The sequence below is a fragment of the Colias croceus genome, chromosome 19, assembly GCF_905220415.1.
Source record: "Colias croceus chromosome 19, ilColCroc2.1".
Lineage (NCBI taxonomy): Eukaryota > Metazoa > Arthropoda > Insecta > Lepidoptera > Pieridae > Colias > Colias croceus.
This window is the reverse complement of record NC_059555.1, coordinates 9,566,290-9,584,107: the sequence shown is the minus strand read 5'-3', so window position 1 is coordinate 9,584,107 and position 17,818 is coordinate 9,566,290. Positions and strand designations below refer to the sequence as shown.

Here is a 17,818-nt window from a genome sequence, read left to right as displayed (position 1 = left end):
TTATTTACATTAGTTCATTAGATCATTTTACATTAAATAGTACACATTATAAATTATAGTATACGATTTATTTCACAAAATAGAATAGAAAAATTGTAACAGTAATTCCTATCCCGTCACTCGCAAGATCTGGTGTGTAAACACCGCGATAAGTTGCGATAGTATGATCCGCGAGCTTCTCGCACGACATTTATAGCAGCAATAAATTGCAGGATATGTAAACGATATTGCAAGTAACTCATGCAAGACTTCCGCGAGTTTACTTGCAGGTGGAAACGGCCCCTTAGACATAAGATAGCCTATTTATCGAGGAAGGCTAGGCTATAATATATCATCACGCTAACTCACGTCACGTTAACTTATACAATAAAAAGGTAAATATACTTTAAGACTGCCTACACGTCTAGGTCACGTCTAGGTATAGCTCCGTCATTAGGTGGGTAGTAGGTACCTAGAACTGTACTAGAACGAACCTTTGGCGATCTGTTTACCTACGTAAATACTGAAAAGCTACGTAAATACTGAATTCAGTAAAAGCAGCTGACCATTTCACGTGCATGAGAATTCGGTTTAATTTTATCTCAGGAATGGCTAATAATACCTAACTAGTCATAATTAGGTATGTATATAATTTTAATAATTAAGTTCTTATGTTATTATTATAGTACCTATAAATCCGAAATTCTTGTAGAAATCTCAATTACAGTAGGAGCAAAGCAATGGTTCATTATATATTTTGTAATAAACAACGATACTTGATAATTGTGACCCGTGTCAATGACATTACATAAAAAAATGCTATACAGGGATTCCCCTACCATAAATACGAAAAGTCCTGCCAACCAAAATTGAAAGACGGTGACGTACATAGAAATCTAAATAACAAGGGACAGTTAATTAGATTTTTATGGTACATTTTGCATTATACATTAATATGTATTTTATGGTTCAATTGAAAACGTGTTCAAGTTTTTTTATAAGTTTATTGAATGTATTAAAGTAAACAGGTAATACATAAAAAACCGATAAGTTTAGGTACTTATCGGTTTTTTATGTATTACCTACCGTAAAATATACAATTATTTTTTTGATGTTAGCAATAAAATCATTAAATTGATGCAATATTATCTCAGCAGTGTTTCAAATAATCCTTTAACTACTTGCATGGTGTGAAAAATCCTTCTATAGAAAGACTACACTAAACGATAACCAACTAGACGATATCAAAAATATAAAATCTGACCGTTACAAAGTCTCATTGCGATAGTCAGTCATCTTATATACGCATTATCTAAGCGCAATATATTTCTGACAGAACCATCCGAAGCTCGACAACTCCTGCTGTTGAGTACAAAATAAGTCATGTACACTGTTCAGAAATTAGGAACTATTGACTTAATAATTTTGATTTCAAGTTCCTTTACATTATTTACTTCAGTAAGTTGGCGGTAAACATGGGCTGTATATACACTTACAGTACAATTCTTCATTAATACACATACACCTATATTATAAACAATTTATTTCTTCATTTGCTATAAACAAGTATAACATCAAAGTCAGTGAGCGTCGTCCGCGCCATTTGCAGTCGATGCATGGTAACACTACAGAGCGGGTGCTCGCGCGCGGGGTCGCGGTACAACACCCTGTTGCCAGACACGCCTGTCAGACATATGTAGTGCCCTCTGTACGAACCGCCGAACATTAGCCTGGAAAAAACGGTATTTTCTTTGATTTAAACCCATGCATTGTGCCATTGTTATAAATTTTTAAAGAGTTTGTTTGAAAATCAGAAGGCTGATCACCTACTTGTCCCTAAAGAAAATCGATCAGTGAAACAGATATATAATGCATCTGCCCCATTTAGGGGACATGGGACTACACTTATTTTTATAAATACTCTTTTACATATGGGGTTTTTAAACGATGTACAAGGGAAATAAAAATAAAAATTTCATCATCTTTGTATCTTCTGGATATGGAAAAATTAACCTTTAATGGTAAAAAAAAAACAGTAACATTATGCTATGATTATTTAAGTATTTTTACTTATGCATATTTGCGTTGAGGATGCTTAATAGATTTTTTTTTCTATATATTTATATTTATTATAGGTATTTAGTCATTAAAATGATGTTACCTTAATTCAGAGGAAAGCGTGTGACTTTTGCAGACGGTACATGTAAGCAAACCTATATCGACAAGCAAAACTGCTGGACCGAAATTGATGACATGATGCGCTATTTCCTGCATCGATAGCACATTCTGTTTTAGTCTTAAGCCATTTTTTACAGCATTCGTAAATTTTTTGCGCACTCGATTTACTACCTGAAAACATTAAATAGAGAGACATACATACAAAAGTCGTACATAGACAAATAACGATATAAATAACAACTTCATTGTTAACTGTCATCATAAGTTATTTTTAAAAGTCTACATTTTTATACGATCATAAAAAAAAACTATGTACCTAGTACCTACTACCTACTTACCTGTGTATGAATCTTTTTATAATTGGGATTTACATCGCATCGAGCAGTGTATGTACAATGATTTATATTGAATCTGTAAGAATAAAGAAAAAAACGATATTATGGTACATAACATAATATTTCGTTGGCCCATAAGAGGGCGTTATTGGCCACTTTGCGCTTTGTGAAAGACTATTTCAATCGTTTGAGTGCTTTTTGAGTGTTACAAATTTAAATCTATTTTTTTATAGTTAACTACTTGTACTGTAAAAATATAGCTATTGTATCTATACTAATATTATAAAGCTGAAGAGTTTGTTTGTTTGAACGCGCATATCTCGGGAACTACTGGTCCGATTTGAAAAATTATTTCGGCTTTAGATAGCCCATTTATCGAGGAAGGCTATCATCACGCTGAGACCAACAGGAGCGGAGCCACGCAGGTGAAACCGCGGGGCGCGGCTAGTTAATAATATTGTTATCTGTGATTTTTTCATCATCAGTTAATGTTCACATGTGCCAAGAGGCACGATCATAACTCTCATACCGTTTTAACAAATAACAGAGATCTATAGTCCAAGTGCATCTACCAATGCCTTCTTCTCGTAGTATTCTAGAAAAATTGTCCATAAAATACTGGCGTTGTTTTTCTCGTAACACCATCAGTACACAAGCGACACCACAGTCCCAAGAAAAGCGTTGACGAATTTGAGGTATGTTGTGTTCGATGTGTAATATTGGTGGCTAAAATAAATTATAAAAATTATTGAAATGTAAAATTTTAAGTGGGGTATTGTAGTCTTAAGTGGTCAAATAAAGTGTTTGTACAAGAAACCACACTATATTTGCACGCAATATATTTTAGTTACATTTAATGAAATTAATTATTAATTACAAAAAGCTGCCGGTTTCTAATTATTATTAGTGAAGGTGCACTCCCTATGTTATTGTAAAGTAACTTACTTCCGATTCTGAGATCATTTTCAATGTTTACTTTTAATAAAGTTATGTATACACAAAGAAAACATACAGAAAAGGACTCAACTATTGTTATTAATCCAGAGTTATTGACCGCATCAATAAAATATTTTGTTATTATCGCTTATCAGTTATCAGTATTAGTCACTTGTAGCTTAGGCGTCATATCAATATATGTATTTATCTATTTAAAGTAGCAGTCAGTGAAAGTACATATTCAGCATACTTAATGAAAAATAAAATTTCCAGAAACCAAATTATGAGAAAATCATTGAAAAATCATTCAAATGCAACCACAGAACAGTAAATGTTCTTACTGTTCTGTGAATGCAAAGAATGTTGAATTTTTATTGTATTAATTATTGTCTATGACTTATTAAAAGCCTCGGATTTTATGCGATGTTTTTGAAATGAATAAAGAGCCATTATGACAAATAATTGATATATTATTATGACTTTGACATTTAGGTTACGTCAATTGGTATCAGCTGTTTTTTATAATAAACCTTAACGAAAAACCTCGAAAAACATACAGTTTTAATTAATTTTTGCACAAATATGGCTCTTAGAAGGGCTATTGTTAGAATAGGAAATTTTCAACGATCGACTTGTAGAAGTCTTTGTACAAGTCAAACGCTTTGTACTCAGACTGCTCCAAAAGAAGACCACCATGAGAAAAAACAAACACATTTCGGTTTTGAAACTATTGATGAGGAAGAAAAAACAAAGAAAGGTATTGATTTGTGCCTCCTCTAAGAGCCATTCAAGTTTTTAATCTATTAGTAAAGATTTGATTCAGAATTCTTAAATTTAAGTGTTAGGTTAGTTCTTATTCGAAAATATTATGAAATACATTATTATGTCTAAGATATTACTTGATACTGCTATTATAGGGTCTTCCAGAAATATTGGAATGAATAATTTGTGCAATAGGGCCTCATCTCTACAGCAAAAAAATCCTACATAATTATAAAACAATAACCTTAAGAAATAATTTTCGCTTCAGTTCACCAAGTATTCGAGACAGTAGCCGACAAGTATGATCTGATGAATGATGTGATGTCCCTGGGAATCCACCGAGTATGGAAAGATATCTTTATGCAGAGATTGGCACCCACACCAGGAACTAAGCTACTTGATATGGCTGGCGGCACAGGTATAATAATTATTGTCTTCATAATAAATGACTTAAGATTTGGTGATTATTTATTTACAGGGTAAATTTGGATAATTTATGATCCTTGATATTAATAGTGCAGTTTACCTTTCTTGTTAACTTATAATAGTAATTGACAAGTTGTCTGATTACTATGCTATGATCAAACCATGTCTAAAAAAATACCATAAAACTCGTCAAATCTACTTCTAAGTTATTCTATCTTATATTTTTTCTTATATGTTACAGGTGATATATCATTCAGATACATAAATTACTTAAGGAACCTGGGTCCACATGCAGCAGACAAGCAGAGCAGCGTCACGGTCAGTGATATCAACCAGGCCATGTTGGATGTGGGGAGAGTTAGAGCAGAGAGGTAACTTTATTTTTATTATTGTTCTATTACTGCAGAGCTGGGGATCATGTATGTATATTATTAGCTGTAACAAGTAGCCTATGTGCAGAGTATAATCTGTATACTAAATTCTATCAGAATCTGTGTGGCAATTAATGAATGAAAGAGAAATAACATCTATTCATCCATCTTCACAAAATCACAATCTTCCACATAATTTATAATATTTATTAGATTGTATTATAATTCATCATAGACATAATGGTAGATAGCATACATTTTCATTTCAATATCCTTATAATAAAATTAAGTTTTTATTAATTGTTTTTTATAGCCAGTGTGCTTTAGCTCAAAATCGTAATCCACAGACAGGGCTACGCCAACGACCCGCTGGTGTCCGTGGACTGGCTGTGCGCAGACGCAGAGCAGCTGCCACTACCAGACGAGTGCTACACAGCTTACACCATCGCGTTTGGTATAAGGAATTGCACTCATGTGGATAAGGTACATTTATTTCATGAGGCTAAACATACTCACTTACCATGCGGCATGCCAGTCCATAAAAATCTGATCACCAAAAATAGCTCTGTGCCGACGTAAATGACACACACATTTTCGCATTTAGCGAGAACTTTTCTACCGTTATCTGATAATAATTGAAAACAGTATCTTGCGTAGTAGCCATATAAAGAGTATTCTTAATGTTATTGTTGACTATATAATAATATAATATATCCTTTTTTCAAAACCCAAAAACGACAAATCTTCCTTACATACATGAAAAAAAAAATGATTCCTATATAAGATAGTTCCCATTATGGCAGGTGCTAGAAGAAGCGTACCGCGTGCTGCAGCCGGGCGGCCGCTTCCTGTGCCTCGAGTTCAGTCAGCTGCCCAACGCGCAGTTGCAGTGGTCAATATTTCATTGTTTTATAATTTTTTAGAAGGAATGTATAGAAATTGTACAGAATATAGGGGTAATAAGTAGTCTATATTTTGCCCTGATCATCATCCATTGAAAGTATGATTAAAATTATTACAGCCTTTTCTGATTCTGATATTATCTCAGATAGACCTTTTGTTATTGTTTGTTAACCGACTTCAAAAAAAAGGAGGAGGTTATCAATTCGGCCGGTATGTTTTTTTTTTTTATGTATGTACACCGATTACTCCGAGGTTTCTGAACCGATTTACGTGATTCTTTTTTTGTTCGATGCGGGATGGTGTCGAATTGGTCCCATAAAAATTTTATTCGGATAGGCCCAGTAGTTTTTATTTTATGAGCATTTTTGTCTGTATTTGTAAATGTTGCAAGTGTTAGTTTGAAGTCGGTTGTTTTTAACGCAGTTATCTACTTGTTTATCATCAGTTATTACAGATTTAACACAATTCGAAAAACAAAAAAAAAATTATTAGTGAAGTTATACAATCTCATTAATCGTTCTCAATAAAATCAAAGTATTTGTCATACTAATTGCGTTTAAAATAAATTATATTTGCAGGATGTACGACCAATACTCGTTCCAAGTGATCCCTGTGTTGGGCCAGCTGGTGGCGGGCCAGTGGAAGCCCTATCAGTACCTCGTTGAGAGCATCCGGCAGTTCCCCGACCAGGTCAGTAGATGCTTTACACGATTTACTTCTTATCTAGGTTTTAGAGCCAATCTCTGTCTGTCTGTTACTCAATCACGCCTTAAACCAATTTGCATGAAATTTGGTATAAAGATATTTTGATACCCGAGACAGGACATAGGCCCAGGGAAATAGGATAGGTTTTATCCCGGAAATCCCACGGGAACTGGAACTATGCGGGTTTTTCTTTGACTGCGCGGGCGGAGCTGCGGGTGGAAAGCTAGTGTAATATAAAGTAAAAGTTTAATACTTACGTAATATGTATAAAAGAAAATATTGTTACAAAACTGTAATACAAAAATATATTGATGTTACAAATTAGTCATAGAATAATAGCCTTGAATGTTTACGACAATAAATGCTTCGTAAGGGAAGATAAACGGGTCATTGTTTCATGGGATTAAATTTTAATTACTTTCAATTATTATTAATGTTATCTAAACTCACTTACTACATTTTCTTTCTTTGATCATCAAATGAAATAATACGTTATTTGTATCTTTGTTTCAGGAATCTTTTAAATCAATGATCGAGGACGCAGGCTTCAGACATGTGACTTACGAAAATTTAACATTTGGCGTGTGCTCCATACATTCAGGGTTTAAAATATGAACATTAAATAGATAGTGATAGTTAGGTGTACTTGTTAATTTATGTGGGAAATACTTATTAAATAAAGTTTTTAATGAATAAATTGTTTTATTTAGAAAAATTCTTTATAATTTCAGTATTGTTGAAGCTGCCAAATAGCTTATATTATCACCTTCCAAACTTTTTATTTTTAATTTTAATTTGATGACAAAAACCATAATAATTATCGAATTTATTCCAACATCTTTATCCAATATTTTTTCTAATTGCTTGCTTTATTAGCAAATATGTAAAAATGTAACATTACATTTTTTTAACACATAAGTACGGAAAGTTCCGACAAATAAAACAAAATTATATCTCCATATTATTTATTCAAGTCCATCAAACTCAGTGTTTGGAATGCAGACGTAGTACCTAAATTACATTACACATTAACGCGAGCGCGTCGTCAATTATCCAAATATAATACAGTTTGATTTATAAAAAAAATTTAAACTAAACTTGCTCGAGCGCCTTGATAGCCGGCGCACACAAAACGGTTTTAAAGCACGATTTAAAAAGGAGATGGATTCCATTTCGAGCTGACATTTCTTTAGTATATAAATACTTGGTCCGCCATTTTAAATGTATAATTTTGCGATAAACATTAATTAGAAAAAAAATCTGACTACATATTATAGTATTTTTAAAATTGCACGATATCCTACTCCAAACATAAAACATCTCCTTTCTCTTTTAGACTCGACAAAATCATATTTTAACAATATAAAATTCATTATATTAATTTAAATCTTGCTCATTCGGCACAATACTTTTGCATGTCAAGTCGGTTTGCGCAAGCCGGTCGCACAGGGCGCTCGAGCAAGGGACGGGGGGTCGAATTAGGCCCGTTACCGGCTTGTGAGGGGAGCTCGAACCTTATATAGGTAAAAATATATTATCTCTCAAAAGAATCATTTCAATGCATTTAAATTTTAACGGTAACAATTTGCGGTTTCATCTATGGTCAATTATCAAAGTTATCAATATGTTCGCAAACCGCAAATTCGACCTTTAAAACACAGCGCATAACCTAAATAAACTAATGTGTCAGCTCGACGGAGCGTCTGTCAAACGTGAATGTGAAACAAAGTCGGAGCGGGCACTCAACAACAAGTCACTCTGCAATAATTTCAAATGCATACCAGAGATCCGAGATCCGTGATCCGCGGCGCTAAAACGAATTATCCTCAATTATCCTCAATCGGACCGTGTCCGGCGGCGGTGAGTGCGCGCGTCCTATCCGATCGTTCCTATCCGACATCCGACATCCGACATCCGACATCCGACATGCCGCCTCCGGCCGAGCGTCCAACGAGCCCAATCCACAGTGGATGAAACAAAAAAACACTCGCTCATTATACAGATAAAGGCGCGCCGTCACTGTCGCCGCTGGCCGCTGGCTCCGCGCAGCTCGGCCAACGGCGGCACGACATACAGTATACACATCAACTTATACACTCGTTACGTCTAGTTCGGTCGCGCCGTCACGTCATCGCACACGTGTCTGCAAACCGGACCGGTATTCGCAATTGTGACTCTTACCTAGTATAATATAGAGACTCTAATCGCGTACCGATCGGTATACCACTACCCACGGCGATAGCGGATAGCGCTCTGGGGTGGTATTATAACCTCTTATTTCCAGACAGTATACGCGGTGAACTGACTGGCAAATTCACATTACGATTGCAATAACCATATCATCTTATTGCGATCATAATATGAATTTGGTCAACTCAATTCACGGCGTAATCTATCTAAAAACAAGAGATCACCCGGCCCCTGGTTTGTATTGATACTTTTACGCTATACAGGGTGTGTGCGATGTTGTCAGGGCGTGTGGAGGGTGGGGGAGTGGGTGTGGGGGTGGGGGTGTGGGGGGGATGTACAGAAAGCGGTTAGAAGTCGTCGCCGTTCGCCCGCCGCGCCGCGCCAGCTGTCGATAAACACAAGCTTCAGTACAGAGCACCCGGGACGCTCATGCGGTATATATTGTATACACGATACACTTGAGACGGGGAATATCTTTAATATTCTAATTAAAGGACTTATTAGTTCCGTGTCTAATGTGAAAATTTCATAACAATATGTTTATTATACATCCTACTTTAAATTATTGAGAGACTCAATTTCCAAATTATGAACAACCGATTTAGAAACTTCTACAGAGTCGAAATCACAATGACGAAGAATTTTTTATAATTGCAATAATTCAATAGAAACGGTGTAACACTAATGTATTACAAAGTGACATATTATTACTAATCCCAGTCTCATTTGAATCATGTTATAGAGGTTTAATCTGAGATAATATATGAGTTTACTTTGCAACAAATAACTATTATTTTAGCATGTGCAAACCAACATTCAGAATGTTTATATTCAGGGTGATTCAAAGATTTCTTTTTCTAAAATAATCAAAATAAAACAAGCACAAAAATCAGATACCCAAAAAATCATCCTGTATATAACATGTTATATTAAAATTTATATGCTTTACACTTTTCCATCAACATTATTTCTAATTGATGAGAACTTATACTAGAAGATACGTTATAAACATTGTCAAATGTAGACGAAGTGAATTTTTTTTATAGTAAAACTAAAAAAATATAAAGGAATTAATAATTTATTTTTAATGGAGTAGAAAACGCTTGTGAAATGTTGAAGGATAAATGTACAGCAGCAAAAATGCGATAAGAATTATCTACAGGCAATTAACTTTGAACAACTTACTTGTACTTTTTCCTTGATTGAATTTACTATTATTGTACTATTTTCCACACAATTTCATTCAAATTGTGTTTAATTAAAAATGGGAGGAAAAATATATTGTACTTCTTATTAATTACACTCAAAACAGTCTAATAAGGATTTAATTTTAATAATCTAAAGGCCGATTTTTCAATGTTATCATATAGGTAAAACACTAAACATATTTGTTTTTTTTTTAATACATATCATTCAAATCAAAAAAATATAATCAGTTATTATTAAAAAATCAGCCCTCATACTAAATAATTAATAAATGCACAGAAAGCAATTAGTGTTGTAGAAATTAGTATGTTGTAAACTGTGTATGTTAGAGATGGTGTTATAGGATTTTGTTCATTTTAGTTTGTGTCAGTTAAAACTAACTGCTTGCTCTGACTTCACCTGGATTGACCTGAGATAAAAAATAGATAATTTAATAGTAAAAGAATTTTTAAATTCGATACAGTAATTATTGAGTGTATTTATTGCATAAAACAACAGGCAAGCTGTTTACAATATTCAGAGGTCACGCATACACATTTGCATGTAATGTGAATGTGTGTTTTAATGCGCGTGTAGGTACTAGGTATTATTCATATCTCACAATATATGCGTGTTTTATGTGTGCTGTGTGTGTGTGTGTGTGTATGTCATCGTATGAGGTTAGATAGTGTGCTCGCTACCACAAGTAGTGTGTGCGTGCGTGTAATCACTCGTATAGTGCACTATGTATGTGTGCGCACGTCTAGTCACTTAAGTATAGTGCAGTGTGTGCATATAGTCACTCGTATAATGCACTATGTATAAGTGTGGGTGTGCGTGTAGTGACTGGTATAGTGGAGTGTGTATGTGTGTGCGTGTATAACCACTCTTGTATAGTGCGTGTAATCACTCCAGTATAGTGCAATTTGTGTGTATGTAGTCACTGGTATAGTGCAGTGTGTATGTGTGTGCGTGTATAACCACTCTTGTATAGTGCGTGTAATCACTCCAGTATAGTGCAGTGTGTGTGTATGTAGTCACTGGTATAGTGCAATGTGTATGTGTGTGCGTGTATAACCACTCTTGTATAGTGCGTGTAATCACTCCAGTATAGTGCAGTGTGTGTGTATGTAGTCACTGGTATAGTGCAGTGTGTATGTGTGTGCGTGTATAACCACTCTTGTATAGTGCGTGTAGTCACTCCAGTGTAGTGCAGTGTGTGCGTGTAGTGACTGGTATAGTGCGTGTGTGTGCGGGGACACTCACGTCAGTAGGCGTGGTCGCGGTCGCGCGAGTAGGAGCGGCGCACGGGCGAGTAGGTGGGCGAGCCGCGCCCGCGCCGCGGGGAGTACGAGCGGGACCTGACCGACATTGTACACATATAAATATACTCTGTACATGGGGCACTCCACGCGAAGCGGACACAGATTTCGGGGTCAGGTTTCCGGTTTCGGTTATATTTTATTATGTTACACCTGTCTATATCCTCGGTGTGTATACGAAATATTTTTGCATTTAGAAGCTTAGTTTTCAAAATACAGGTCCTTGAAGATGTCAGCAAGCGCGAGGTATGGGGGACTTTGAATGTTCAAGAAAAGGATTTTTTTAATAAATTGATGACTGAATAATAATCCCCATTAAAAATTGGTTGTCTGTAAAGTCGGTTTACTGACGATAGTTGAACGTGACAACGTCTTAAGCCCGATTGTGCTTCTTTGTCACTCATTCCGCGCTCTCGCTCGCACTTCAAGCATAACATGGAACACCTCAGAGCGAGGCAACACCGCATGTGTCATGTTTTCTCGTGCGTGCAGCCAGCTCTATCGAATTATAAAACCTTTTTATTCTCATATTTTGAATTTCGAATTTATTTTTAAATTCCTAAGAAAAATTGAAATATATTGTAATTTTTTACGAACTTAGCATATTAAAAAAAAAAAAATTAATATCATTAAATAAATGGCTTATATTATGCTTAAACTTCATGCCAAGTTCTAGAGTGGTCATCGCAGAAGTTTCGAAGCTACATGTATTATAATGGCGAAGCGCGTCAATATTCCCATACTATGTATATTTGGTAATTATAAACATATCAACAATATTTACCTATCTCTGTCTCCACTGTAACGGTCATTGTTTCCATAGTCTTCTTTGACGCGAATGTATGATACTTCACCCTGCCAATGAGAAAATCACATTTAAATACAAGTTAATTAAAAAAAATCATATTATAGACTTCCTCAGTCCTAAGTAATAAACATCTTCCAATAGCTTTTAAACAAAGTTTATCCAAACATATTTTTTTTTTCATTTAGATTTAGAGCTCATTGAATATGAATATGAAAAAGTTTCTAATATGTAATTATAAGCAAACATAGATATTACTGCATTTTTTAATTTAATTGACTCTTTACTTTTCAAACAATAAACTGTTCCGACATACCTCGTGACTCCTAAACCTAGAGTCGTCCAGCTTCTTGACAGCATACTTCATGTCCTCGTGCCGCAGGAACTCCACGACTCCGGAGCCATCTTTGAACGTGTCCGCGAAGCACACGTCGCCCGCTTCACGCATGTGATCCTTTAGATCCTGGGTATTTTGAAAAATATAGTCAATTTAAATTCAAGTTATTTCTATTTGCAATAACATAATATTTAGAAAGTGGGTGTTATTTTATAACTAGCCTTGCCACACGGCTCCACCTGCAATGCTCTGCTCCTGTTGGTCTTACCATGATGATATATAGCCTATTAAGCCTTTCTTGATAAATGTGCTATCTAACACCGAAATAATTTTTCAAATCAGATCAGTAGTTCCTGAGATTCGCATGTTCAAACAAACAAACTCTTCAGCTTTATAATATTAGTATATTTATAGTTTTTTAATAAGTGTTTGGGCATAGTCAAGTTACAGTAACATAATTCAGAGTACATTATCTCTTAAGTTTGTAGTAATACTAAATATTAAGTTTGGTTTAAATACCAAAAGAAAATGTTATTTCACCATGACTATGACTTGCTGCTTTTTAATTAATTATTGTAATGCAAAGCGCACCATCATCATCATTACGGCTATTATTCAATTACCGCCACGTCAACTATCTCTGAAGGTTATCCATTATTGACGTTATTTGTTGCCTTAGTCGGATTTTTTGTGGTATAATATCAAAGTATTATATTTGTATTTCAATAATAAAAGTAGTTGCTTAAGAACCACAACTTAAGACACTAATTTTGCTATTTTTTATACAAAGCAATTACAGTGTTTCTCAACGAAGTATGTACCACATTTTTAACAAATAAAATAACATTCAAATAATACTATGTAGTAAGTATAAGCAGGAGTAACTTGTACGTGTCGTGTATCTAACCTGCCATGAACCAGAGGGCGGCAGGCCGGTGACGAGCACGCGGTACTCTGAGCGGCGGGCCGGCGGGCCGCGCGCGGCGGGCCGGCCCCCGAAGCGCTCGCCCCCGCCGCGACCGCCGCGCCCGCCGCCGCCGCCCCCGCGCGGGAACTCCACGCGCAGCCGGTACCCGTCGTAGTCGTAACCGTCCCGCGCACGCACAGCGTCGTCCGCGTCTCTGCATACCACAATGATTATGAACAAACTTACTTCCAACCCAAAATGAAAGCTTGTTTAAAAGAAATAAACAATTTTTATTTTACTAAACTAACAGACTAAGGGTGCTTTTCCACCAATAATATGCGAGGATTGTCTTTTTAAAAAACTAACAGTATCGCTTCATTTACCTCGCCTCCTCAGCATAGCTCTGGTGGAAACAGCTCAGCGGTGCTAGGTTTTTGCACATACAAAATAAGCAAGAGATGTGCGTGAGATTTTGCACATAATGAAACCCCACTTTTTAACTAATGCTCACTTATATTAATTTTTATATGATAACTAGCTTCCCGCGCGGGGCTTTACCCGCTTTGTAGGAAACAAACAAAATAATATACTAAAACCTGGCAAAATCCATTGCATAGTTTTAAAGATTTAAGCATACTTAGGTACCGACAGACAGCAACTATCAATTTGTTTTATATTATGTAGTGATGAACTAGCACTAGCTGTGAACAATGTTCAATAAATTAACTATTCTACACCAGATCTGCCAATTGAAACTGATCAAAAAAATCTGTCAATTCAAACCTTACACAGTTTATTTATGTAGTTCTTTACTATAAATTATGATGACATGCATTATTTAAAATACCAATACTATCACCAGGTAGTATTTGAATTTCTTTTGGACAAAAAGCTGCATGTTCAACGGTAAACAAAAATATATAGAACAAGTTTTTGTTGTTTCTTTACATATAAAAGTTGAACACGACTACATGAACTAAATTGAATGATTTATGGTCTCTTGGTGTATTCTCCTGTATGAAGATTAAAGTAAAAATACAAGTATTTAAAAATACTTCAGCGTATGTTGAAGTATTTCTGCCTGGATAATTAATTGACGATATAAATATTATTAACTAGCCAGCCCAACAGATACTGTCCCCTCCTAGGGCAAATTGTCAAAGTCATAAGTTTAAATAGCAGTTATGTATTCTTTTTTATGTCTAGCGCAAATTTTTTCGAGTTTTTCTTTTATATGATCCTTGTACTGACAACTGAAAATAAGCATTATCAAAATTGATCCAGTCATTCACTAATAACACCATGACTAAGGGAAATAGGATTGTCATTGATTCAACATCCATCACTAAGCAACTATCCCTCACGCAAACTAGGCGCTTGACGTCGAGTTGCGGAGAAATGCCCGTATTATTTATTTATTTTTTTAACTATCCCTCACATAATATTTGAAGAAATAGTTTTTCATATACTCATTTGGAAGTAAATGGACAATTTCAGTAAGTCTGTGTGTGACGCTATGACAATTTGTTACTACAATGTAGGTATTTGAATGTTTTTTTAATCAAACGACAAACAAACAAATGTTTTATGTTCAAGGGTTTATTCACCATTGACAACTATCTTCCCTAAATACATGTAATAACTCATAACTGCCTACAAATAATTTAGAAAATGCAGAATTTCTTATATATTCATTAACGTTATCAATTCATTTGAAATATCTCTTAAAATAACTATAATTGTAGAACAAATATGCCTGATAACATATCAAGTGTGGTTTTATTATCAGAAGAAATAGACATAATCATAAAATATATTGTTTTGATGTAACACTGCAACCAGTTATTTGAGGAAAATTGGAAAATTAATATTATGATGAAATAATTTATTTTTCATAGGAGAATAATTTATTCTGGGAGAATGAATCGTAAATTTAATTAACCTGGACTTGAAATAAGACGTCATTAAAAGACAATTTGTTCTTAATCAGGTTAAGTAAATGAAATGATTATGGTTAATTACTGTTAATAACGACCAGGAAGACAATGCAAATGTTCATTTCATCATATCTTAGTGTTTTAATTAATATAAAAAACAATCTACAATAATTGTACAGCTTAGACATAATGAGAAAAAATGTGAATTTCAACACAAAATAATATAAGTACCACTAAACACAATAACCAAGGTTGTTTTTAAATTACACTCTGATACTTGAATTTTAAATTTCCTGTTATCAATATTATGCATGGAGGTTATAGGTACCTATTAATTTTGTATAGAATTGTTAATTCGACGAATAATTATGAAATAAGTAGGGTAGATACGTCGCTTGTTAGAACAGTTACAAATTACACAAAACCAAAGAAATGATGCCAATAGAAAGTGAAATATATACATTAATCTACGACAATAGATGCTAACGACAATACCTATACATAAATAATTAACCTAAATACATAAATACACTAACATGCCGAAAGCCGCCAAAGGAATGTAATGGTGAAAAATGAATATTTCTTACCTGGGATCTTCGAATTCAACGAATGCGAATGGTGGGCCTTTTCTGTTCTTCAAATCAACGAATGTAACTTTACCAAATTTGTAAAATAAGTCTTGGATATCCTTTGTCCTTATATCAGGGGGTAGGTTACCAACATATATTCTGCATTCGTTTCTATTTGCGCCGCTGCCTCCTGACATTTTGAGAACTTAAATATATGTAATCTTAATAATAAAATAGGAATAAGTAAGCTTTACTTTAATTAAAGTAATTAAACAATTTCTACGCGACGAGTCCTTATACCTACGCCGTCTTGTTTGATCAAGATGGCGATTCGCGAGTGGCGCTAGCGAGCTATCAATTTTGATTTTGAACTTGAGCAGCTGCGTTGTTTGAACGGATACTCGTACTCGAAAAAATAGATACAGATTATCATTATTATTTATTATCTTAGCTGAAATTGTGGCTGAAACTGTGGGCTGAAATCACATGAAATGATCTAAGTTCATCACATACCTAGGTATCATACAATTTTTATTAATATCCTTGAAGAAACATCTCTTAGGCTGCAAGAACAAAGTTTGAAAACAATAAAATAATTAAATATGTTACAGATAAAGGTGCATTATGATTTAGAAATTTATCAAAATCACATAATATATGTAATATACTTTTAACGAATTTTTTTTATTATTGATCCAATACACCAGTGCAAACTTAGCACCCCATCTATGGAATTTTGGGGCGAAAATGACCTTGATCGTTAGGTCCCCGTTAGGTCCTTTAAGGTCCCACAATTTTTTCGTTAGGTCCCCTTTAGTTTTTTTTTAAATATTTTTTTTAAATTTTAGGTATAAAAAAAGTGCACTTTAGCACCCCATCCATAGAATTTTGGGTCAAAAATGACCTTAATCGATAGGTCTCCGTTAGGTCCTATAAGGTCCCACAATTTTTTCGTTAGGTCCCCTTTAGTGTTTTTTTTAATATATTTTTTTTTAATTTTAGGTATAAAAAAGTTACACTTTAGTACCCCATCCATAGCAAAATTGGCGAATTTTATCAAAATCGTATTCTTTACCGTTAGGTCCGTAGAGGCCCATCCTTGAAATTGTTAAATTATTTATGTTATTAAAATCTATCTTCTCTAATATATAAAAATCAATGCCACTTTTCGTTGTAATTCCATAACTCGAGAACGGCTGAACCGATTTCGATAATTCTTTTTTTATTATATTCCTTGAAGTACGAGGATGGTTCTTATGTAGAGAAAACGTTAATATGTACCACGGGCGAAGCCGGGGCGGACCGCTAGTATATTATTATATAAAAGAAAGTCGTGTTAGTTACTCCACTTATAACTCAAGAACGGCTGAACCGATTTAGCTGAAAATTGGCAGGGAGGTATTTTAGAGCCAGGAGAAGGATATAGGATACTAAATACGTACCACTGGCGAAGCCGGGGCGGACCACTAGTTATAAAATAATTGAAACCTGCGCATGCGCCTTAGAGCATTAAGGCATGCGCACATCATACATAAACAGTGCGAAATTTAAATTGGTATCGTTTCATTTATTAAATTAAATCAATAAATAAATCTATACTAGTCACGTCTGGGATTTTAGTGATTTCTAAAAAAAAATTATTTTTGAAAACTGAGTTGAAAACATGACGAAAACTTTAAACTATGATTAATAAATTTAAAATGATATATAATATATAGATAATATAATATATAAATTTAAAATGATATATAATATTATATAATTAGCCTTTTAGACGGCTATTTATTTTAAATGAAATACTTTTAAAGAATAATCACAATTTTTAATATTAAAAAATATTGACAATTATAACAAGCGAAAAATGGTGACGTCTATCCGATCCGGGTGTCGAAAAACAAGAGAGCGAAATCGAACGCGGTGCCTGACATATATCCACCGTCCTCGCTAACTGGCCAGCATCCTTTTCCATCT

General features: G+C 34.4%; 3 protein-coding genes across 3 annotated transcripts; 1 reads left to right on the top strand and 2 right to left on the bottom strand.

Moving 5' to 3' along the window:
• Window positions 1-1,105: 1,105 nt before the first annotated feature.
• Window positions 1,106-3,574, bottom strand: LOC123700303 (protein GUCD1). Its single transcript, XM_045647487.1, has 5 exons — window positions 3,438-3,574; window positions 3,022-3,218; window positions 2,496-2,568; window positions 2,141-2,328; window positions 1,106-1,709 (listed from the first exon to the last, which is right to left on the bottom strand). Exons 1-5 carry the CDS (start codon window positions 3,453-3,455, stop codon window positions 1,529-1,531), a joined length of 657 nt encoding a protein of 218 aa, XP_045503443.1. The 5' UTR covers window positions 3,456-3,574; the 3' UTR covers window positions 1,106-1,528.
• A 340-nt stretch (window positions 3,575-3,914) lies between these two features.
• Window positions 3,915-7,284, top strand: LOC123700136 (2-methoxy-6-polyprenyl-1,4-benzoquinol methylase, mitochondrial). Its single transcript, XM_045647268.1, has 7 exons — window positions 3,915-4,185; window positions 4,459-4,608; window positions 4,858-4,987; window positions 5,335-5,470; window positions 5,791-5,879; window positions 6,469-6,580; window positions 7,109-7,284. Exons 1-7 carry the CDS (start codon window positions 4,011-4,013, stop codon window positions 7,208-7,210), a joined length of 894 nt encoding a protein of 297 aa, XP_045503224.1. The 5' UTR covers window positions 3,915-4,010; the 3' UTR covers window positions 7,211-7,284.
• Window positions 7,285-7,546: 262 nt separating this feature from the next.
• Window positions 7,547-16,206, bottom strand: LOC123700101 (serine/arginine-rich splicing factor 1B). The gene is made up of 6 exons (XM_045647224.1): window positions 15,866-16,206; window positions 13,342-13,555; window positions 12,414-12,560; window positions 12,077-12,147; window positions 11,237-11,331; window positions 7,547-9,170 (listed from the first exon to the last, which is right to left on the bottom strand). Exons 1-5 carry the CDS (start codon window positions 16,042-16,044, stop codon window positions 11,238-11,240), a joined length of 705 nt encoding a protein of 234 aa, XP_045503180.1. The 5' UTR covers window positions 16,045-16,206; the 3' UTR covers window positions 7,547-9,170; window position 11,237.
• Between the last annotated feature and the right edge of the window lie 1,612 nt (window positions 16,207-17,818).